This window comes from Leishmania major, chromosome 29 (assembly GCF_000002725.2).
Source record: "Leishmania major strain Friedlin complete genome, chromosome 29".
Lineage (NCBI taxonomy): Eukaryota > Euglenozoa > Kinetoplastea > Trypanosomatida > Trypanosomatidae > Leishmania > Leishmania major.
Genome location: NC_007270.2, coordinates 546,203 through 569,681, shown reverse-complemented (window position 1 = coordinate 569,681; position 23,479 = coordinate 546,203). Strand labels below are relative to the sequence as shown.

Genomic DNA, 23,479 nt, shown 5'->3' with positions numbered 1-23,479 from the left:
CCGCTTGACCACATGTGCCGCACCACAGGTGGGACGCCGCTATGCGTGTGTGGCAAGGCAGCAGGGGGGCATCCCGCCCTCCGCTAAGCCCGCAGGCCTTTCACAGGCGGGGGTTTGTCGAGCGGAAGGCGGCCCGCGGAGAAGCACGCGCCAGCGCAGCAGTAGGCAGCGCAGCATCAGCACCCCATGCCGTCACTGCCAGCCACCCACCCTTGCAGGGATCCGCGGCGCGGGGGCAGGTGCCGGTGCGGGGCTGGGCAAGCATGGTCCTCCCGTCGCCTCGTGCCGCGCGGCTTCGCGGGATGTCGGCCTGGCGCACGAGACTGATGACCAAGTCCGTGGCAAGCACCACACTTGTCTGCCTGTGCCTTGGCCGATCCGGGTGTCCTCGCACCAGGGTCGCGCCCCAGCTCCGTTGCTTCGCCCTCAGCGCCATCGCTGCACACGAGGCGCGGCTGCAGCCTCTTGTCGCTGCATCTATGGGTGCTGTATCGTGGCGCATCGCGGGCGCTCCTGGCTCGATGTCTGTGTGTGGCCGCACCATCTCTTTCCAGCGAGCAGCGGCGCTTCGCAAAGCGGGAGAGCCGTTGGCAGCATGCCGCTCGTTTTTCTTCGTCTGGGGAGTGCGCCCGCAGCCCGTAAGGGGGTGGATGCTTGGAAGCGCAGGCGACCGCCGTGCACGAAAGAGGCGTGTGTGTGTGTGTGTGTGTGTGTGTGTGTGCAGAGCGCAGGCGGGTTCCATGTCTGCATGCCCCCATGTGAGAGCTGCTCCAGTAGGAAAACGCGAAAAAGCGAGCAAACGACAAAAAAAAAAGGGAGAAGAGATCACGGGTGTCGTCAGATAGCGACCACCGCGGCCACCAAGCTCACGGCGTATAAGGAAAGGGAGGGCAAAGACGGGAATGAAAACAGCAACGAGCGAAGAAAAAAAGGGGGGAGAGGGTGGTGGCGAGACACACGGCGAGGAAGGAGCCGAAGAAACAAAAAGAAAACGCCCTAACGACCGTAATAACGAAAAAAAGATGTCAACCCGAAGATACAACACCGAGAGACAGAGAAACAGAGCGAGAGGCGAGGGAAAGACAACAACGACTGGGCAGCGAGGGGCCTGCACAGGGGAGCCAAACACTAAGTATCAAGTGCATGAGGGCACCTTGAAACGAAAATGACGGCGCTCCACCTGCCGCAAAGAAGTTCACGGCTTGCAAGGCACGTATAAAGCGCGAAAGAGTGCCGGTGTAGGAAAATCATGTCATCCCTTGCGCTGTGGCTGGTTGATACGGTCGTCGGCGCTGCCGGCAAACAAGCATACACTCACCTACGGGCGCTGTCGGTTCAGCCGGTCTCACCTCCCCTCGCACTCTTCCTCCCATCTCCAGCAACGTGGTATATAGGTCACCTCACCGCTGGTATCGTCCTTGCTAAAAAGTCACGCCGTTGCTCTTGCTGTCGTCCGCTGCAGATAAGGTAGAGGAAGAAAAAGTGGTCGAACGAGCGCATCTCAGCAGCGAGCTGCATGTCGAGGAGCGCCTTCTGCTGCGGGTGATGGCAATGAACGCCCTCTCCGATCCTCCACCCTCACTGTCGAAGGTTCCACAGAGCTTATGTGTGGATTGTGGCGGTGTCAGCAAAAGAGTTTGGTGCTTTCAGAGGAGTACGGATTGTTGTAGTATCGCATCCGCCCCGATGAAGGAGTACCCGTGTTGGTGGGCTTCGTGCCAGCCTGATCAGCTGACAGCGTCGAGTTTGAGATGGGCGACGTGGGCGGTGTGGTGTCAGGGGCGAAGGCTTCGCTGCAGCTGATGGAGAGCATACTCCCTTTTCGCACTGCCGTCGGTGGTGAAGCCGCCGGTGCTGGTACGCTGCAACTCGCACTCATCGACGGCATGGATGACGGGGAGCCGCTCACGTTGAGGCGCTCATTTTGCCGTTTTGTGTTGTGCACGTGTGTCCGCACAGCACGGCGCCACGACTCAGACGCACCCATGCGCACCGTCGGCGACTCCGTGTTGTGCGCCGCACCGCTGATAGGCGTGGTGCCGCTGCCAAAGTTGTTGCTGGGTAGGGTAGAGTTCATGTCGGAAGTACTCCCACTGCTGGCAACGGACAGCCTTGTAGCCGACTGAGGAGCTGCATTCGTGGGAACACCTATCGGCACAAAAGCACCGGACACGGGGCGGTTTGTCGTCACAACACCCGGTGCAGTCATGCTCGTTGGAGAGGTGCGGTGGAGCCCAGTGCTCTGCTGCGGGCTGCCATGGGTGCTGGAGAATGCCATTGACGGGGTGGAGCAAAGGCGAAGCGATCCTGGCGGTGGCGCTGAGCCAGCGGCTGGCGGAGAACAGCTCGCCTCCGTGCCTTTTCGGGTAGTCTGCGTCGACGCCACAAGGCTGCTATTCTGATTGGGGTCATCGCCGGTGGTCTCGCACCACGGGCCGCTGGCCGACACCGGCGGAGACCCACCATTAGACGCAGCTGTGGCGGCCGTGAATTTTGTGTCGCCCGGGCTACTACTGAAATACAAGAAACTGCCGCTGGGGCAGCCGCCCGTACCGCCAGCGCCCGCCATCCCATCAGACAAATTCTGGCCGCTTGACTTCGAGGGGGCCGAGAGGCCACCATGAGCGGCGGCAGCGTTGGCGTCAAGAGACAGAGAGGCAGCCTGGCGATACGAGTGCGCCAGCATCGGCGCGGCAAACGACGAGAAGTGAGGACTAACACGGCCCTCTCTATCACCTGCGTAAGTCGGCATTGGCTGGTGATGCCGACCTGGTGAGCCTCCCACGATGTTCGAGGCCAGTGGAGTCACCGAAGCCGGAGTGCCACCGCCAGAGACGCTCATCTGCAGGCGTTGCGACGTGCCTTGGTAGCTGCCTGTCGATGCCTCTCGAGGATCTGGCGGCGCGTACGCAGCGGTGCCATCGAAAACGGGCATGCTGTACGATGACGGGGATGCTTCAAAGCCATGAGTCTCACACATACCCTGCTGCGATGCAGTTAGGTGCTGCTGCTGCTGCAAGTGCTGATGATGCTGCGCGGCCGCAGCAATGTCGAACGGTGAGCTGGGCATACCAGGCGTCATGGGCGACGTACGCACAGCTGGGAACCCGATCGGACCCGCTACCGATACAATCGGCCCGGTCGCCTCCGCGTTCTTCATGAACCGTCGCCGCTGACTACTCTCCGCCAGCTTAATCATGATGGGGATGCCGTTGCACGACGCAAACGGCTTCGTGTTGTGTACCTCCCGCGCCGCCCGCTCCGCCGCGCCCTCCTCGGTGTAGATCACAAACGCAATCAGCCGCACCATCGCCTCATCCTGCACCGGCGACGTGTCCTTGTGCAGCGTCACCTGGCGCACATTGCCGTACGCCCCAAACAGCTCCTCCAAATCCTCGATGGAGCAGTCGAGGGGAATGTTGCGCACAAACAGCTTCATGATCTTCTTGCGCGCTTCACCGGCGGGGGCACCGTCGTGCTGCTTTCGCGCCCATTGAACCACCAGCGGTTTCGATTCATGCACGCACACAGGATTCGTGCGGTCGCTGAAGGCCTCCAGCGCGCGGCACGCATCCATGTGTTCTGAATAGCGCACAAAGGCGGTGCCCAGGCCTGCACCTGTGTGGATATCACGCATCACAGCACAACTCACTACCGCGCCAAACGGATCGAACAAGGTGTGCAAGGCAGCCTCCGTCATGTGGGGGCCAATGTTGTAGAGTATCAAGTTCGTGCTGCTGTGCTCCGTCGGCGTCACGGGCGTTGGTACGGGCGACGTCGATATCAGGCCCGGACACTCGCTCATCGAGAAGTTCTTGTTGGCTGGTGTGGTGGTAGACGACGGCGGCGTCGACGGTGTGTCAAGCACGCCAGAGAGCGGGGTCACAAAGTTCATGGCCATTGCCGCACAGGCTGTCGTGCCAGGTGGTCCTGGCATCAGCACCGCCTCGCCAAGACGCTCTACCGAGAGAGCCGGCATCGGGCGAGAGCCCGCCATACCACCAGCGGTGCCGTAGTTAGTCTGGGAACGGCCACGGATGGCGTCCGTGCGGAACTGCTGCTGCGTGTACTGGCGCGGAACCAGTTCCTTGGCAGGCACCATCACTGACGACTGCATCACATCTGCCGATTGCACGTAGCCCACCGACAGGCCTGGAAAACCTGCGTGGGCCCCGCCATCACCCACAGGTATGTGCACAGACATCGGCGACTGGCTTGATGTCGGCACCGCTACACCGGACGAATGGCGCAGCTTTGTTGCGCTCATTGGTGGGGTGCCAGGCGAGGACGAGGATGTCCTACGCGGATGCGATTGCTGCTGCTGCTGCTCTACATCGATGGGAATGGGCGAAACCGTCACAATCGAATGCATCTGGGGCGTCTTCATGGTGAGAGAGAGAATGAAATAAGAGGGCGAAAAAAAAAGGACACTCGAAAGGAGAAAAAAAGTGCGCGCACGCAAGCACTGCACCACGAAAAGACCCACGCGCAGGGGACACCGATAACAAGAAAAAAAAAAAAAGAAGGCGCAGCGCAGTTGCGGAATACCGAGAGAAAATCGAAAGCGAAAAAGGCCAGAGCGAAGTCAAACACAAATGAATACAAGCAGGGTAGACAGATACGAGAAGAGAAGTGGAAAGACGTAAAAGCAAAACAGTAGAAAGGCCAAAAAAAAGGCACTTCAAGGGCTACACGGCAGTAGACGAATCAACACCGGAGATAAGGTGGTCCTGAAGCGGTTGTTTATTGGTTTGTTTGGTTTTTGCTGCTCTTGATAACGTCTGTGCGAAGATCTTTTGTGTTTCGCTTCTCCGTTGTCTTTCGTGCGTGCCGGTCTGATTGGTGTGCGTTTTCAGCCGGGTGTATCAAAAATGGGGAAGTGGGTGGCGAAAGGAGGCGAACAAGCAAGAGACAAGCAATGGAGAATATCCGACAACAAAGCACACAAGCCAAAATGGAAAAAAATAAAAAACGAGGGATGGGCAAGAGTGAGCACTCGATACAGGACAGATGCTCACGAAGAAAGTGAAACAGCAGCCAAGCAAGGAAAAAAAGTACTGCGACTGTAGTATGAGTAGATAGATAGGCAAACGAAAACGAGAAAAATAAGGGCAGAGCAGACACGATAAAATGCCTAAGAGGCAGAGAATATAAAATGCGGCGCAGCACACGAATAGGAGGAGAGGAGAGCCAATATAAAAGAAAAACAAAGCCAGGTGATACTGTTTGTAAGTTCTTTTTCCTGCTGTCTTTCAGTGCCGTATCCACGTGCGCTCGTGTGTGTGTGTGTGTGTGTCTGTGTGCGTGTAGGAGGGAGGAGGGGGGAAGGGTATGTGTGCCGTCAATCCCTTCACTATGTGCAGGTTTTTCGTTTCTGCCTCCTTCGGTTTTTTCTTTTTTGTCTATCTTTACGTATTGATTCGCCCGTTCTTCACCTGTTGCTAGAGCCCCTTTTCCACCTCCAAGATTTCCTTGAAAGGCGAACCAAAGAGAGAGAGAGAGAGACGCAGCACGCGCACCCTTGTAAAGACAAGTAAAAAGAATGAGCAACTTTTTTTTTCGCGGCGTCTCACGATGTTCCGCTGATATGGGGCAGGAAAGAGTCGAGGATATGCGACTCTGCCGGATCAGCAAACGGGAGGAGAGAAGAGGTGAAGATAATGATGAGGTGTTGAAAGAACGACGAAGGAAAGGAAAGTTGAAAACGAGGGAAAAACGTCTGCATACCAACGGAATCGCTACGTGAAAATCCGTTGACAAGCAAACAGAAACCGCTTTCGCTTCTTCTGTCGTCGTTTCCCCCCGTGATTTTGCTGTCTCTTCCGGCACAGTCTTTCTTTGCGTGTAGCTGTCGTTGAAAGAGGACCGCTGCGGCGGCGCTGTGGCCTCACCGCTTCCGCCACCGTGGGGGCACAACGGTTTAGCGACACACAACCCCACCCCTGAACACAGACAATTCAACAAAGGAGTAACAGGATAGACACGCAGTCAGCACGCGAATACAAATAGACGAGCTAGGTGACGAGACGGGGGGAGGGCTGCAGAGAAAAGGAGCGGAGAACGTGTGAGAGAGATGCGTGCGCAGAAAGAAGTCGGCTTGTGGGGTAGGTGGTGGTAGCAATCCCTGCTTGGTGAATGTTTGTTTGCTTTCCAAATCGATGCGCAGAAATATCTCGCGCAGGGGGGTCTCTGTTTCAAGAACGACAACAATATACATATATATATAACAAAGGAGGAGGTGGGGGAGGGGATGCAGTGGGGTCAGAGGTGAGCAAGCCCAATACCAAATGAGGAAACAAAACGACCGAAAGAAAAGAAAGGCAGATCGGTGCCAAAGAAAAACCCGACGTAGAACGAACGAAAAAAAAGGGGGCGATGGTAACAACAAGGTACGTGCGGGTTAGGGCAGAGGAAGAAGAAGGGAGGGGGGGGGGCAGGGATGGAACCAAAACACAACTAAACAGCTGAAAAAGAAAAAGGCAGACACACACACACACACAAAAAAAAAACACGTACACAGAATCAGGCACTATAAGAGAGAGAGGGGGGGCGGAGCTGCGGAATGAGAAAGTCGTGTGCGCAAAGCGAGCAGCGGCAAACACACGGGGCGAAACGCGCAAAGGAGTGGGGGAGAAAAAAAAAGGGGGGGAATCAAGAACGGGGAGGGGGGAGGGGAGGAGAGGAGAGGGGGGGAGGAGATATACACAAAAGTGAAACAAAAACGAGGGGGGAACGCCAACGCCGGGCACCACGGTGGCGAAAACGCACACACACAAAAAAAAAGCTAGAGAGAGAAGGAGGGGGAAGAGGCGCTCCACCACACTGTCCGAGAAAAAGAGAGTGAGAGTGACAACGGACTCGTACACACTTTGAGCCCAACAGAGGCCCAAGCACAAGCGACAGAGGACAGCAGCGCTTGTGATGCGGGCCGAATCCGAGAAAAGAAAACAGAAAAGACACAAGACCGACACAAGTACAGCAACCAGAGATCGGCCACCAAGTAATCCAAAACAAAAAATTTAACGCAAATTCAAGAAGTAGGGAAACAAAGAGAGCGCAGCTCAGCGAAACAAAAAAGACGACAACGAAAGGGACTCGAAACAAAAATATATATATATACAAGCAAGTACAAGTACGGCTGAGCAAGAAATAGACGCACACCAATGCGCACACCCACGCACAGAACGTAGTCGCGCAAACTCACAACGCGCATGCGAGACGAGTTTCAAGCCAAAAGAAGCAAAAGGCTTGCAAAAAGGGGGGAGAGGGAAGAGAACACCAATCTGGAAAGTGCAACGTGATGTTAACTTTCCTTTCGCGATGATCGTGCTCCCACACGAAAACACACAGCTTCTTCTTGTTGCTTGGCGTTTCTCAGCTCTTGACCGAGCTCTTTTTTTTTCGGTTTTTCTCCTTCCTTTCTGAATCTTGATTTCGGTTTGTTGCTCCTGTTTTCCCTTTTTTGTGTGCTTCGTTGTGCTTCCGGACTCCGTGTCACACAAGCCCTCCCCTGCGCAAAGACAGAGAGCAAAGGGTGTTTTACTCTTATACCTGAACGAATCTGTGCGTAGGTGTGTGTACCAGGGGGTCTCTATATAGAGAGAGAGATGCAGTGTGTCACAGCGGATGGGTGGATGCCTGGCCGCCACGACTGTGTGGCGCTGTTCTTTTTTTGTTGTTGTGTGGTTTTGTGTGCGTAGGCTCCTCCTTGAGCGTCGCTCCACTACTCGGTCTGCTTGATTGCTGCTCTCTTTGTACGGATGTATACGCGAGTGCGTGAGACTTAAAGGGAGGCAGAAGTAATCCTCGCAGGCGCGACGACGAGCGAAGCGAAAGGCACGCTCAGTGACAGTGTGAGAGAGAGAGAGGAGAGCCCACACCCGCTACGAAAATAAACGGGTAAACCACCAAGAACAACAATCAAGCACACACAAAAAAAAAAAACAGAGCTACGTCCTTCTTACGATAAAACCCAAAGTAACAGAGAAGGTAGCCTTTACAAAAAAAAAGAGAGAGAGGAGGAAGAGGAGGAGGATGAGACAAGGACAGATGCATAGAACAAGCAAACAAATAATAAGAACGCACAGGTAGCAATCGATGAGAGAAACGAGTACACACGGGCACGGGTCCGAGAGCGTCAACAACGTAGAAAGGAGAAAAAAGAAAAGCGAAACGGCGAGAAGAACGAAATCGAACAGGAAATTTTTTTTTCGAAAAGATGTTTGTGCCTGCTTAGGCGGATCAAGAAGGAAAAGAACAAGAAGAGCAGCGCGAAGGAGAGCGTTAGTGAAACGAGCAGGCTCCAGGGGGCAGCACACGTGCCCACGTCAGCGCGAGATTGTGCCTCAGGGAACTGAAAGAGAAGGAGGACTCGTGGGCAACACAACAAAAAAACATTCTCAATGCAGCTCACTCAAGCACAAAGCGGTCAGGAGAAAAGCGAAGCGACGCACCAAGACAAAAGGAGATCGCAAGAACCCAACACCAGCAATACACCAGGAGAACGAACAAGGTGTGGGACACACACCGACGAGGAACAACAAGAATAAAAAAGGCAAAGAGCCAATGAAGCCCAATGGAAGGTGATGCACGGTGGCAATAGCTCCTGCTCCTTGTGACTGTCGATGGTGGTGACGGCGGCGCGAGAGGGGCGCTCCCTGGCTGCCTCCCCTTTATCCTTTCGCCCTACGGCGGGTCTGCCGATTTGTCCCCTGGAAGGTGGTAAGGAGCGCCAAGAGGTTGGCTTCGTGTACACAGGCTCGTTGTTCGTCACTTTTAGAAGAAGAAAAGGGCAAGTCTACAAGAACCGAAAGAGCGCGTGGTGGACAGTGTGTCGATGAGTTTAAGTCACTCTCTTGCTCGCGGGTGCAGCTGGCGACAGCGTTTCCTTGATCAACGTGAGAAAGAAAGAGAGAGGGGGAAGGAACGCAATGAAAGAGATGTGGAAGAGCCAGAGAATCACACCAAGGCCATGAATGGGCCACCATATTCGCCTCCGTCGATCTCATCGCCGAAGAGTATGAAATCGAGGCCGCTGTACACCGAAGAGCGCGCCATATCGGCAGATATCGAGCGCGTCTTTTCATGCAACAGCATCGATGAGCGTATGTGCTCGTGCTTGTGTACCGACGAGCGTAAGGAGCCATCTGTCCGTCCAGTTTCTTGTCGCACCTTAGCGAGTCGCCCGTCGTACCCCTTCATGCCTGGTGTGCGGGATCACGGTTCGGACTGTCGGCAGAGTTTGCACTGGATTCCATGCAACGCGCCGTGTATCGTGCATAGCAAGGGAGGCACGCATTCATGGAGTTCCACAATGACTGCATGACTTTGTGGACAGCCTTTGTGGAAAGCAGTGATGGCAGACGCACAACACACATGAAGGTAAACTGCAGCTTCAGCAGAAAAGAAGAGGCGCCGCACGTAAACGGTCGGCAGAGCCGTGTCCCCATCGCATGCCCGTGAAGCCCGCTTGCTCTGCCGCCCGCTTCATGCACGCCTCTCCCCGTGCGCCCAATGTCGCGTCGGCGCAGAGGCCACGCACCGCGCCAGTCGACGGCGGCGGCCTGGTGGGCAGTGGTGCATTCACTGCGGCCCACCTGTGCCGCTTGTCCAACTCACCCTGGGCGCTCCCGGGACAGCGGCCAGCGATCGGCCACCCTGCAACAAAACGCGATCCGTTGGAGGACAGCCGCCCCGCCCCTGCAAGAACCCCCCAAAAAGCATGAGCAAGAACCATCACAACTCCCGCCCTCAGCCACAGTCATCGCAAGAACACTCGGGCTATTCCATCGTCACGTGCCCAGCTGACGCCGCGGGCCGCTTCCCGACAGTTTTTCTTCTAAGGTAGACGACCTTCGCATTGCGCCGGCACATCATCTATGCAACACTTGGGGGAGAGCGACGCCAGCTTCGGCCCGATTGACAGTGGCCTTCAACCGGCATGCCGCCCGAATCACCGACCCCGCTGCCTGCCTCACGGCTCGACACGTGCCTGCGATCTGCATGCGGCCTGTCCGCACATCGACTCGCACATGCCTAGCACGTCGCGCGGCGCTGCAGGGGCCGCCAGCCAATCGTGCTGCCACCACCTGCATCGCTTCAGGGCATAATGCTTCACCCCACCGGCACAGCTCCCAGCCGATAGGCCCTCGCGCCAGCGGTGCCCAACACGGCCGGGGGCGCTAGCCCTTCCGGCGTGAGTCCCAGGGAAAGCGATACCTTCCGGTCTGCCACTCCACTAGCGTTGCACAGCACGCAGAGCCACGGCGAGCAGTCCACCCAGACACCGGCCATGTATCCCTCCGCGTTCACAGCATGAACCGTCCCCTCATCAGACCCTGTTCCTCACCCACCACGGAGAGGACGCAGCCGGCCACGCAGCTGCGGCAGCCGCAGCGCTCCATCATATCGGCCGCCCCGAGCGCTGCGCCACCTTCCTCCGACACGGTCGCCGGGCTCTGTGGGGCCCGTACGCCGCGCACACACGTGCGCAGCAGTTTCCACAGCCGCATGGCGCGGTGCCGGTAATGGCTCGTCCGCTGCACGAGGCACGCCAACGAGTCAGTGCCTAGATGGGGTGGCACCTGCAGGTGCTCGCCGTCGGTGCGGACGATCAGTCTGTCGAGCAGCACAACGACACCTCCAGCAGCGGGCCTGCGGTGCATCCGTCTGCTCGGCCTTCAATGCCGCTACCAGAATGAGCCGGCGCACGCTGTGTCTGCCCTGTAGCGACGCCTTGCGTGCCTACCACGGGTCCAGCACGGAAGCGGTGAGACAGAAAAGTGCCCGCGGATCCTCCTCCGTGGGTGTATCGGTCCACGATGGAGCTCCATCGGAGACGGCAGCATCCATGTCTTCCCAGACCCGCCGCAACTCGTCCCATGCCAGCATTCGTTTCGTCTCCCGGCAGCGGGCGCGGGCAGCTGTCCGTGAATCGGCTGACAGCCGCCTCAAGGCAATGGATGCACTCCCCCGACACCTGTACCCCCTCCCTCAGCAGCATGGTGATCGAGTCATCCGCAGTCAGAATCCCCACCTGCGCAGGACGCCCGCCCTTTCCCCAGTCCTCGGTGTTCATGAGGTGCCACCGGTAGCGGGCGTAATCCGTCCAGAGCCCCGCAAGTGCGAAGCCGCGCGGGGCTTGGCCATGCATGAGAATGCCCATGCACAGCTGCTTTTCCGCGATCAGCCCATCGCAGCTCAGCGTACGCGCACCCCCGCCCACCTCTGCAGCACCAAGATCACAGCCGCATACGCAACACACCTCGCCGGCACACCTCCGAATAGCGTGAGAGAGGGATCTGAATGGAGTGCGATCAAACGGAATGTGGCACTGACGAACTGCGGTGCATCCACATCCTTCCGCAGGGTCCGGTGCACTCACCTGCCGGCGTAGGGCGAAGAGGAGGAGTCGAGCACAAGGAGGGCACTCGAGCTGCCCGTTGGCATTCCCTGTCCAAGACGCGCGCCTTCACAGTAGTATGTAGCAGACTGGGAGGAGAGAGAGCAAAGTGATAAAGGGAGTGGAAAGACTAAAGGAGAGAGTCTTCCGGTGTCGTCGACGCCAAAGAAGCGCACACGGCAGCGGAAGGAGAGTGCGAGAGCACAACAGACATCGGCACTGCCGTGTGAAATAGAAGAAAATGAAAGGGCCCGCGATGAACAAGACAACGACGTCAGAAAGAGGTTGAGGGAGATACGTCGCCTGCTCACGCACCTGCACACGAACATCGAGAGCGAAAAAAAAAGAGCGGGTAGTGGGGGGAGGGGGGACGGCGCGAGGAGAAGCACAAAATAGCGACAAGGAGATGGCAAGGGGCGAAGAATAGGAACGAGAAAAGAGGAGAGGGAGAGAGTGTGTGTGGTGGGAAGAGAGTCACCAAACGAGGCGGAGGTTCCTCCGCTGTGAAGATACCACACCGCTGTTTTCCCTCTCGGTGTGTGTGCGATCGTGGCACGCTAACAGACGCGTACAAGCACTGCCTTTACTTTCTTTTCTGCATGCATGCATGCGTGTATGTGTGTGTATTTTCTCTGCTGTTGCGGTAAATGTGATCAATCATGTTTTCTTTGGTTTGGTTTTTCAATTTTTTTCGGCATTTATCTTCTTTGCTGTTACTGCTTATCACCCTCCTCCCCCCTTTCGTCACCTCCCGACGCCTCGCACTGACGCTTGCAACACAAGACCAACTCCACTAAGATACATACATATATATTTACATGCGTATATGTACAAAGAAAAACAGCCCAGAAACATAGTGACAACAACAAAACGGATGCGCATTCGAACACACCGCAGCCGGCAGCCATAGAGGGAGAGAAAGAGAAAGAGAAGGAGGCAAAGATGGCGTGGTGGGCCGCCCACGCACACACGCGCACTTATACACGTACACTAGATGGTATCTAAAAAGGAGGAAAAAAAAGGGAAAAACGAGCATGAGAAAGGCACAAGAAAGAGAAGCATCCAGGTACGTCGTGCCGGTCTAGTGAGAAGCGGGTTGCCGTGGGGGGAGGGGGGAAAGGTAAGGAGAAGCGGCCGAGAAGTCGCGTGGGATGACACGCACACGTGTAGACATCACATGCAGACGCAAACCTACTTGAGAGCCCCTTTGTGTTTTCGAAAAAAAAAACGAAAAAAGGGGATGATGTGGGGCACCGCCGCATGTTTGAAGTAACCCGGCTGCATTTTCTGCTCACACCCATGCGTCTTGGTCGTTTTTCCTTCACCACATGGTGACCATCATAGCCCCGCAGGTCTCCTTCGCAACAGACGCGCAGACCGCACTAAGACACATGCACACACATACTCTCAGCAGCGCATCGTTCCTCTCTGTTTCTTTCTCACTTTTCAGTTCTTTTCTCCGTCTTTGTTGTGGGGGTGGAAAATTGGCCTCTGTGTGTGTGTGTGTGTGTGTGTGTGTGTGTTACCTCGCAGTTTTGGGGGAGGGGAGGGGGTGTTGCCCCGGACAGAGAGTCGGAACACACAGACAGAAAAAAGGGGTGGGACGTGCAAATCACTGATAGAGTCGCAGGGAAGAAGCGGAAAAGTCATCGGAGACGACAAGGCCGGTGATGCGAAACCACACTGCGTGCACACGTGTCTGCAATAGCTGTGAGCACGCAGATTTGAGCGTGTAGGTATGGGTGGGTCCTGCAGAAAACTACCGCCCACGCATACGCGCACACGCTCACCGAGACAGGTGCTCCTCACGCCATCAGAAAGAAAACGAGCAGCTACTGGAAAAACAACACGAAGAACGGAAGAGGAGAAAAAGAAAGCAGAAAGAATGCTGACATGCATAAAGGAAGACACACACATATGCACGTGAACGTTTTCGGGGGAAAACAGAGGAGAGCGCAGCGAAAGAAAGAGAGAGCGAGCGAGCGAGCCCGGGCACCAGGGTGGTGCATAGCACAGTATGGTTCATAAACAGCCAGAACACCAACACAAAAAAGTAAGACAAGGAAGAATGCGAGAGAGCGTGCGAGACGAAGGGATAGTCAAGGCAAAAGAAAAAGAAAAGATGACGCAGCTGCAGTAAGAAGAGCACACCGTGCAGACAGACGAGACTGAAAGACACGAAAAAAAGGGGGAAAGACGGAGAGAGCAGAGTCCAAAGCCTCCGCGCCAATGCAGACAGATGGGAAAGATGGCACCAAAGGAAAGTTTGCTTCGCTCTGACGTGGTTCTCTCTGCACAACCACAGGCTGTGTCTCTCCTGCCCGCCCGTCCCCAACTGCCCCCCCCCCCCGTCCTGCCGTCTTGTGCCTTTACTGTTCTTATTATTCGCTTCCATTTCCGTTGAGAACAAAAAAGGGGGAAAAGAAGGCGCTTCTACTGGACGTCTGCTGCATCGACGTGTGAGCCGCTACCCCTGCGCTTCATCTCCTTCGGACTCGCGCAGCGCACCGCTTGCCGCTCGGAGAGCGGGGAGAAGATGGAATTCGGGGGGTAAACAGCGGGTGCTCTCCGCGCATGCCTGGCATGCACTGCTTTCACACTGGAGTCCGCGGATAGGGGACGCGCGCGTGTAGGTGTAAAACGACAAGGTGGAGAAAAGCAAGGGAGTGGGAGGGAGAGGAAGAGAGGGCGAGAGGGAGAGAGACGTACAACGACGGAAGAGAAGCTCGGCCATTGAGCCGGTGAAGGCGGAGAGGGGGAAACAAAAACAAAAGCGGATTCGCCAAATATCGAGGCGAGACAGCCGACAGTTGAAAGCGAAGGACCGCAGAGGGGGGAGCGAAAGAAATGGCGAGAACGGCGGCTCTCTGTCCATGAGCGAGGGCGGCATCGCTTCCAATTCACCTCAGTGCACATGATTTCAATGCAAAGAACAAAAAGAGGGGTAGAAAGGTGAGCGAAAAGAGAAAGAGCCTGGCGACCGAGTGAGATGCACAAGTGAAGCGAGAAGGCAACCATATCTGTACGTATGGCCGATGGCGTCTCTATGCCAGTGTGTGCGTGTGTGTCAGTGCTGTGTGATCTCTGCAGTCGATTGGGGGAGGAGACATCGACGCACATGACGGAGCAAAAGACAGAAAACGGGAGGGGAAGCAAAAAAAAAAGGTGTTTCATATCCTGCACACACACACACACACACACACACAATGCTCATGCACAGAAGGGGAGGTAACGAAAAATAGCAACAGCTAAAGGTAAGAATTTGCTCACAGAAAGAGAAAACACGCACACGGCAGCAAGACAAAAAACGAAGAGCAGCAACGAAGAAATCCAAAAGAAAAAGGAAACGAAATGTGAAAGAAGAGAGTGGCGGGAGCAGCAGCGAAGAGCGGTCAACGTCAATCGGGATAAACGAAGAAGAAAAAAAGAGAGCTGAGCGAGGGCAAGAGCAAAGTTTTGATCTCCCCGCCCTTTCTCCCCCCTCTCTCTCTCTATCCCTCTCTCCCTCTGCCAATGCTCTCTTTTTCTCTTTTGAGTGCATCGGTGGGCTAAAACAAGCGTGAAAAAGAGGTGAACATCGTATGGCAGACTAGCTTCAACCAAAGAATTGCACAGATATACGTATCTGCGGTTGTTCCTCTCTTTGCATGCATCGTGCACATGCTGCATTCTCCTTCCTCCCATTCTTCTGTCGCTTGTTTGTTTCTTCCTACCTGCCCCCTCCCCGCCGCCTGCCAAGCCTACTCCTCGTCTCGCGCATACACACATACAAACCGCAAAAAGTCAACGGGTCCATTCTACACTCTTTTTTTTCGTGTATTCCTTTTAGTCCAGCGCATGTGTGGGGAGGGAGGGCTTCGATGTGTCTTTCCAAGTCGCATGAACTTTGATCGTCTTCTGGAGCCACCCTCTTCAAACAGCTCCGTCATCACGTGTGCATGTCTGAGTGTGTGTGTGTGTGTGTCGGTGTGTGTGTGTGTGCTCGCAGAAGGATCAGCCAATGGTACGCGCTAATAACAGAAAGAGAAGAAACGCGTACACCCGCAGCATGACAACAAGGAAAGCAGAGATGACAAAACAAAAACAAAAAGGAGGGGCTGAGGTCGCCCCACCACGCACGCGAGCGCACACTGGCGTGTGCAGACTAGCAAGCACCGACAGCCCGAGAAAAAAACGAAAAGAAGGGAGACAGACCATCAAAGAGAGAGCGAGAGACTCGCGCATCAGAGACTCTTTGGAGCGTGTGTGTACGACTCTGCGAGCGTTGACGCTCGTGTCCCGCGTTGCCTCGTCTTTCGCCACCGTCCTTGTCGCCTCTTTTTCGGTTGGGCATCGTACTAGTCATGGGTGTCGGTCGTGCTTGAAGCGCGCAGCGCTGACAGAGAACGAAGAAAAAAGTGGTGAGCCCGGCGAAAAGAGGAAGCACAAATTGAGGACAAAGAGCCCCAAAGCACACACAAAAACACAAGCGCACATACCCTCCACCAACTCAACCGCAACGCTACAGGCGTATCTGTGTTCTGTGACGGAAAGAAAGGGCAGCCGAGAGGAAAACAGTGACGTTCTGGCCACCGACTTTCCTGCTGCTTCCCGCTCCTTTACGTGGTCTTCGACACCCAAGAGGAAACAAATAAGACCACAACATCACCGAAGCACAGCATCCACGCTGTCCCCCCCCCATCTCTCTCTTCGTTGTGTGTTCTAGGAGCAACAGTTTCGTCTCTACACAGTAATAGCAAGAACATCGGTACTCCTCGCCGACGTGTTACACCTGCTGCTCATTCCTCTCTTGTCTCTCTGTCTCTGCTTCTCCTTTCATGCGCCGTTCGTCTGTGCACGTATGGGTGTGTGGACATGGTGGTATGAAGGTTCCTCGAGTGCATGTGATGCACTGCAGGTATCAGCGCATCTAAGGGTTGTTTAGGTGGCGTATGAAGTGTCACAAAGAAAAGATGCACCTAGAACGCTGCACGCACATGACTTACTGCAAGTCCTCCAACACCCGCCTGCTCTTTTTCGTCATGCTTACATCGTCTACAAGAACAACGACAAGCATGAGTGCCATCGACTGCAAGAGTGAAAAAAAAGAAATTTCACCATACTGCACACAAGTTCTTCACGCAGCGCACAAAGAGAGAGTTTGATCGGGGGCAAGAAGAGTAGCGTAGAGAATGAGGACACTGAAGTGCGCGCAAAAACCAAGAGAAAAAGAAAACGAAGTGAGATAACGTGAAATACGAAGGTGCGGAAAAAAAGGGGACAGGCAGACACATGCGTAGACGTAGACGGATGAAAGACACCCCTTCCCCCAACACAGACACATCCCCTCCCCCTTGTGGCTTTCTGCTGTTTTCTGCTCGCTTTATGATTGTTTTTGTGTTGTTTGCCTGGTGTTTGTGTTTGTGCGTGTATGCCGTTTCATTACACATGTGTGCTCGCGCGTGAAATCAAAACTGCTTGCGTGCGTATAACTCTGCGGAATGTTGTGCGTGTACGCGCCTATACGGAAAGAGGGTGGCATCTTCTACGAGTAGGAAGTTCGGTGTTCAGAAGCCTGCACCACGGGCCTTCATAGGGGCGTCCCTGCCGGTGTCGGTCTGTCGACAAGATCATATATTTATGTGAGCGTAGGAGTAAGCACAGGCGAAAGAAAAAGGCCTTGCAGCTGAAAAAACAACAGCAAAAAAAGTTAACGAAAGAAACGCACGCACACGCTCGCACTCATGTGACACAAGCAGAGAGCAATGTAGAAAAAGGTTACACACGCGAGCACAGCGAGAAAGAGAAGTGCGCACAGGCGAGCACCTGCACAGACGCATGCGTTCTTATGTTATGCTTGCTGCACCCCGCGCTGCTTCATCAGCTCATCGCAACCTTACTCTTTTGTTGTTGTTGGTGCCGCCTTCGTCTGTGTTCCTTTTTTTTGGTTCGCGTGAGGCTAAAAGGAGTCGTCGTGTGCGTGTCTTTCGCTTGCCTTTTATTTATGTTCTGCCGGCTTTGTGGGTGCTGCATTGTGCTCTCGCTCCGCTTCTTTCGCAGCCGTTCCTCGCCTCTTTCCCCGTCCTATCCATCGCTCCTCCTCCTCCTCCTCCCCCCCCCCCTGCGCGCCCCTTTCTGCGGCCTTACCGCTACGGTTCCCTACCAGTGATAACGCGCAGGCGTTTGCGGGTGTGTCTGTCTGGGTGGGTGTTGCCTCGTTTGCCTTCCCGGTCTTCTCTTTCGTGCGCAGAGGACACGGAGGGGAAGCTCGGGGAGGACCACAAAACGCGAAAACGCTCACAACACAGACGCCTTTTGGGTTGGTTTTGTTTTGTTTTGTTTTGGTGGGTGGGTGGGTGGGTGAGGACGTCACAGGCATTCCCTCCCACTGCATGCGTGCGATCCTCAAGGCCGTCCTCGTGCAACGCTCATCTGTGTCGTCCGTTTTACCGCGATGCGCATCCACGTATATGTCTCCCTTTTCTCCGCTGCACGCCGTCGCTTCTCCCTTTCGCTCACACACACGCATGCGCGCGTGCCCGCTGACACAGGGCCACGGTGAACGGTAGTGGAAGGCATACCCTGCAAGGGCGTGGGCATGAGCGCTTCATGAGAGAGAGAGAGGCAGAAGGAGGAAGGAGAACGAAAGAGAAAGGTTGATCGAGGATGAGAGACGGTGCGTGTCACACTAGTGCAACCCGCGTCGCACATGTGGAGCGCAAGAGAGACAGAGGAACGTTGAGATCAAGCAAAGCACACAGAAAGAGTGGGTAACTTCACAGAAAAACGAAGGGTGCAGAGGCGTTGAAAAACGCGGAGAACGAAGGAGAGAGGAAGGAAAGCAACATGTGCGCAAGAAGCACACACATACACACACGCATTCGCAGAAAATGGCGATGGAGTGGTGTTTTGATGGAAGTGAAGCCAGAGGGGAGCGGCGACGGAATGCACAGGGGAAACGTGGAAAGGTGAGACACGCAAGGTAGGCTAATCTGTGCTTCGAAGTCAAGGCAACACGCCCGGCAGCAGCAAAGACGCGACGCAGAAGAACAGCACTAGGAAGACAAAAAATCAACGGGAGTTCGTTTTATTATGATTATTATCTTGTATTTTGTGTGTGCGGATGTGTGTGTGTGTGTGTGGCGACTGCACCAATCGGAGAGAAAGAGAAGACGAGGGGGTGGATTGGGGGTACGAAGGGGAGGGGGAGGCGAAGGAAGCCGGAACTGAGAAAGGGGAAAAGCAGAGGAAAGGTATGCTCTCCTAGATCGCAGAGAGAGGCAGAATAGCCCCGTCCCTCCGCACCACTCATGTCCAAACAGAGGAGGGAGGGAAAGACGAAAACAGGTAACGAGAAGGACAGAGAAAGAGCGACCTGGACAGCATTAAACGAAAATCAAATAAAGAGACGGACGCCGCGAAGACGAGACAGTAAAAAAGAAAATAGAGAAGGGAGGTGGCTCCTTTCTTTCTTCCACGAGACGCGTGAGCCGAGGAGGACAGGGACATGGAGAGGGGGTGAGGGAGGGGGCGACGGCAAACAGGAGGAGAGAAGAGACGAAAAAAAGGCGAGGGGGCGAGGAGCAGGGGCAAGCAACGTAAAGAAGGAGCAAAGAGACGAAGGGAAATCACTAAGATGACGAGGGAGAGACCAGCCTGAGAAAGGGGGAGAGGGAGAGATGCAACGAGGAGACAGAAGAGCATGCAGCACAGAGAGAGAGAGAGAGACACGCACACACATCGCCCGGGGCAAAACAAGAAAAAGATGTAATAAGAGGGCGCAGAGAGAAATGAAGCCAGAAAAGGGGGGAAGAGAAATATAAGTGTGTGTGTGTGTGTGTGTGTAGGAGGAAGAGGGGGAGAGCGATGCTCGTATCCACCGCCGTCGGAAAGCACGAGAATAGAGGACAATGGCGAGAAGAAAAAGAGAATCTGGATCGAGCAAGAGGGTCAGAGCGAAGGATCTGGGTGGGGGAAAGGGGGGCAAGGGCGAGAAGGAGAGCGGGGAAAGGGAGTGAGGTGCCTATGCAGAAGCAGAAAACAGAGAGAAAGAGTGCAACAGCTCCCCCGAGAAATTAAAGAACGGGAATCACTGGCAATGGCAGCGAGAACAGCACAAAAAAAAGTGATCTTGAGATAGAGCAGCACGCACACGCACACACCGGCGACGCTCGCAGATGATGGCGACAGTATCTTTTTTTTTTTTGAGCCATCCCACCGCTTCCTCTTCTCTGTCAGCTCGTGCTGCAGACACTACAAAAGTACGAGCACCCGATTTCAACAAAGCAAAACACGCACACAGACACACGCGCACGCACAGAGAAAGCCCGCCAGCGGGCACACAAGCCTGTCAAACCTGTGCACGCTCATTTCCCCACTTGCTTGATCGTGGGAGGCTATTTCGTTAGCCTCCACCGAGACGCTTGCTCATGCATATGTACCCGTGTGCGCAATGTGTAAGGGTGGTGCAATGCTTCCGAGAACACGCACACACACAGGCACTCAGTACCCTTTCCACCGCTCTCTTGGACGCCCACCACCACCACACCTTCTTCTTTTTTTTGTTGTTGGGGGTACAGAGACCGCTTCACCTGCCTATCGTTGGCATACCGTTTTTTCTGCTCTCTACACCTTCTGCACTTTGTGCGACGAGGTTGACCGCAGGGATGGATTCCGAGGCACAAGAAACGAAAACGAAGCGCATATAGGCGTGTAAGTGAGCGGCATTATGGATGAGAAGAAGAAAAAGAGGTCGTTCATGACCCGCGTCGACTGAAGCTCCTCAACGGGAAAGAAAAACGGGGAGACATATAAGATGCACACATGCGCACGCGCATGCACACATACATACCTACATATTCGATCACATATGCACCCAAGGCTTTCTTGCGGGTGCATTACCGCGTACAGAGAATGGGAGTTCCAAAACATCATCAAGGTACGAGGGAGGACGAAGAAAGCGAAGGAGGGAACAAATGAAACGAAACAAAACAAAACAAAACAAAACAAAAACAAATAAATAAACACCTGGAGGAGCAAGAGAAAACAAAGCTAGCGAAAAGGAAAGAGAGGGAGAGAGAGAGAGAGAGAGAAAGAAAGAGAGCAAGCGCGTTGAAAAGGTGAGCAACAAACAGAAATTCAAGCAAAATAAAAAGGAGACAAGGGAAGCGGCGTCGACAGCCATCAAGCACACAAAACAGGTAAAGGGAGGGAAGGAGAACAAAAACGGGGGGGGGCAAGGGAGCACGCGCAGCAAACTCAATAGAGAAAGCACAACCAGAAACAACAAAAAAAGAGCGCACAACCAACGACAAAGAGACGCAAAGGAAGCGGGGTCCTTCAATCGAAAAAAAAAAAAACCGACACGCACATCCAACATACATGAAACACACACACTCGCACAAAGAGAATACGCGACAGAATACGATGGCCGGAAGCAAAGCGACAAAAAGGGAGGCGGGCAAACACACCAGCGGAGAGAAACGAAGAAGGGGAAAAAGACAAAGCGCGTACGTGCGACACAGCACAACGAAGGAAGACGAGGACGAAGAAGAGAGGTGGCATCCACGAGACAGAAACGAAAACAGAGAGAGAGAGAGAGAGAGACAGCGAAAAAAACAAAAACAAAAGGCGAGAGGGTAAACAAAAAATTAGAGAGCGATCGACAATACGAACGAGGGAGATGAGGTGAACGCAACCACGGGACACGAAACAGAGAGAGAGAGAGAGAGAGACAGCGAAAAAAACAAAAACAAAAGAGAGGGTAAACAAAAATTAGAGAGCGATCGACAATACGAGCGATGGAGATGAGGTGAACGCAACCACGGGACACGAAACAGAGAGAGAGAGAGGAGAGCGGGAGGGCGAAGAAAGCTGGAATCGACCGTTCGGCAGTCATGTAAAACCCCGAGCTCAGAAGACGAAGGCGCCTGCAGCCACGTCTCAGATAACAGAAAAGTCCTACAGCCACACCCTCACGAAGAAAGAAGCATAGAAGAGATCGACAGGAAAAAAGATAAAGAGAGAAACCGAACGGCAGAGGGTGAGGGACAGTGTGGATGTCCAGAGGCAGCAGCGGTGAAAACTTCATCGCACTAGTTACGAGCTCTTCGCACGCAGAGCAAGAGGCCAAGTAATACAAGAAAAGGAGAGAGGACTACTACTAGGTGATACCAGAAGCTACACAAACACACGCAGACGCATACGAAAGAAAAACAGACACACGCGGACACACACATACACAAACACGGACGCGCATACACAGACATGCACGCAAGCATAGAGGGAAAAGAGAGAGAGCACACAACCATCGAAAAAGCAGCGACGAAGAAAATAAATAAGAAAGCAGAAACGACAGGATGTGTAGGCCATGGCCATGAGCTTTCACTGTTCTCCTATGCTTTGCGTGATTCTTTGATTCCTCTCCTCACCACCACCACACTTTTGTTTGGTCCGCGTTGGTTTGTGTGTGTGTGTGTGTGTGTGTGTGTATGTGTCAAAGAAAGATACCGGGTGAGGATGAGGGGCGCGCGCGTACACACATACACATGCATCACCATCACCTCCGCTTCCGAGTATGAGCCGGGAGGACGGAGAAGGGAAAGAAAAAGGCGCAGATATCGTTTCCGTAGGCAATGGCATGCACGCGGGAGGGAGAAGCGGTGTGCATTGGAATGTGCACATGCGTGGATGCGTATTGTGTGTGCGTATTGTGTGTGCGTATTGTGCGTGGGTGTAGCGGTCTCCTCTCCTTAAAGGAAAGCAAGGAGACGAATTAAAAAAAACAGCAGCATCGGTCCAAAATAAAAAAGGAACAAGGAGGAGAAATAAACAAAAACAGAGATTTTGTAAGGAGAGAAAGAAAAACAAGCACGCAACCGCAGAGACATCGATCGCGTGAGCAGGCAAGCATCTGTGTCTGCGGCTAATGACGAGGGATGAAAGGTCGGGAGAAGAAGCTGAGAAGACAAAGAAGCACCCGTCGAGAAAAGAGGGAAAGGAAAGAGTAAGCTGCTTTACACAAAACAGCATCGAAAAGCGACGTGGAGCCGCACGCAGGTGCACGCAAGAACATTCAAATATATATATATATATATATATATATAAACAAACCCGAAAAATAGACGGCTTCGATCCACAGCGCGCGCATGCGACAACGACAAACAGTTACGCACACACATACACGCGTAGGGACATTCTTTTTTTTTTTCGTATTATTCACATCTTACGAGCACGAGGAGATAAAAGGAGAAAAACAAGAAGCGCAGGAGATGCAGCTGTGAGATGAAGGAGAAAAGCGAGGGAGGGGGAGCCGAAAAACGCGGGAAGGGAAGAGCAGCGGTTGCTGAAAGGGAAATAACGCAACGGAACAGCAAAACAAAAAAAAAAATGGGTATGCTCGAGAAGAGACAAGGGAAAAGGCAGAAGAGGGGGAGAGCGCCTAGGGAGAGGAGGTGAGTGGAGCAGGGCGAGGCACCGAACCAAACGAAAAACGACAGAGATGCCATCTCCTCCCAGCATCAGTTTTGCATGCAGTGCCAACACGCCTCGTCTCCTGCCTCCATGACTCCTTCCTCTTTTTCTGATTTTTTTTTGTTCCGTGCTTCTTCTCTGCTGCTCCGTTGACGCCTGTGTGACGATGATCGGAAGCGGTGCACTGCAGTCGCGCATCCCCCTCTCACCTCCGTTTCCGCGAGCACCTTCCGCCTATTTGTCGAACGCACACACACACACTCGTTTAGGCTCACCTTCCCGTCCCACTGCTTTTGTTTTTCGTTATTAGCGGCCTCGCCTTGCACTGCCTCCATCCATCCCTCCTTTTTGTTTGAAGGAATCCATTTTCAAAATCGCTTTCCGTTCTTTTTTCATTGTCGTTGTTGCTGTCCCTAACCCTGCGAACACACATTTCTGTGTGGATGGGGAAGGGGAACGTGAGGCGGGACGATGGAGGCGCCTTCCACACAAACGCGCCCTCTTCGCTTGCCAAGAGGGCCGGTTCACGTCCCTGCTGAATCCCTGCCAGCGTGAACACAAACACGCGCACAACAACAGAAAGCGAGACATAGAGAAAGGAATGAGAAAGAGCCGCTCAAAGAAATC

General features: G+C 54.1%; 1 protein-coding gene and 1 non-coding gene across 2 annotated transcripts; both read right to left on the bottom strand.

The window, feature by feature from the left end:
- Positions 1 to 1,624: 1,624 nt before the first annotated feature.
- On the bottom strand, positions 1,625 to 4,387 carry LMJF_29_1350 (putative RNA binding protein; the record flags this gene model as incomplete). Its single annotated transcript, XM_003722167.1, has 1 exon — positions 1,625 to 4,387. The coding sequence occupies one exon, from the start codon at positions 4,385 to 4,387 to the stop codon at positions 1,625 to 1,627; it is 2,763 nt and encodes a 920-aa protein (XP_003722215.1).
- Positions 4,388 to 10,063: 5,676 nt separating this feature from the next.
- On the bottom strand, positions 10,064 to 11,254 carry LMJF_29_ncRNA2. The gene has a single exon (XR_002460967.1). It is a non-coding gene (non-coding RNA).
- Positions 11,255 to 23,479: the final 12,225 nt, after the last annotated feature.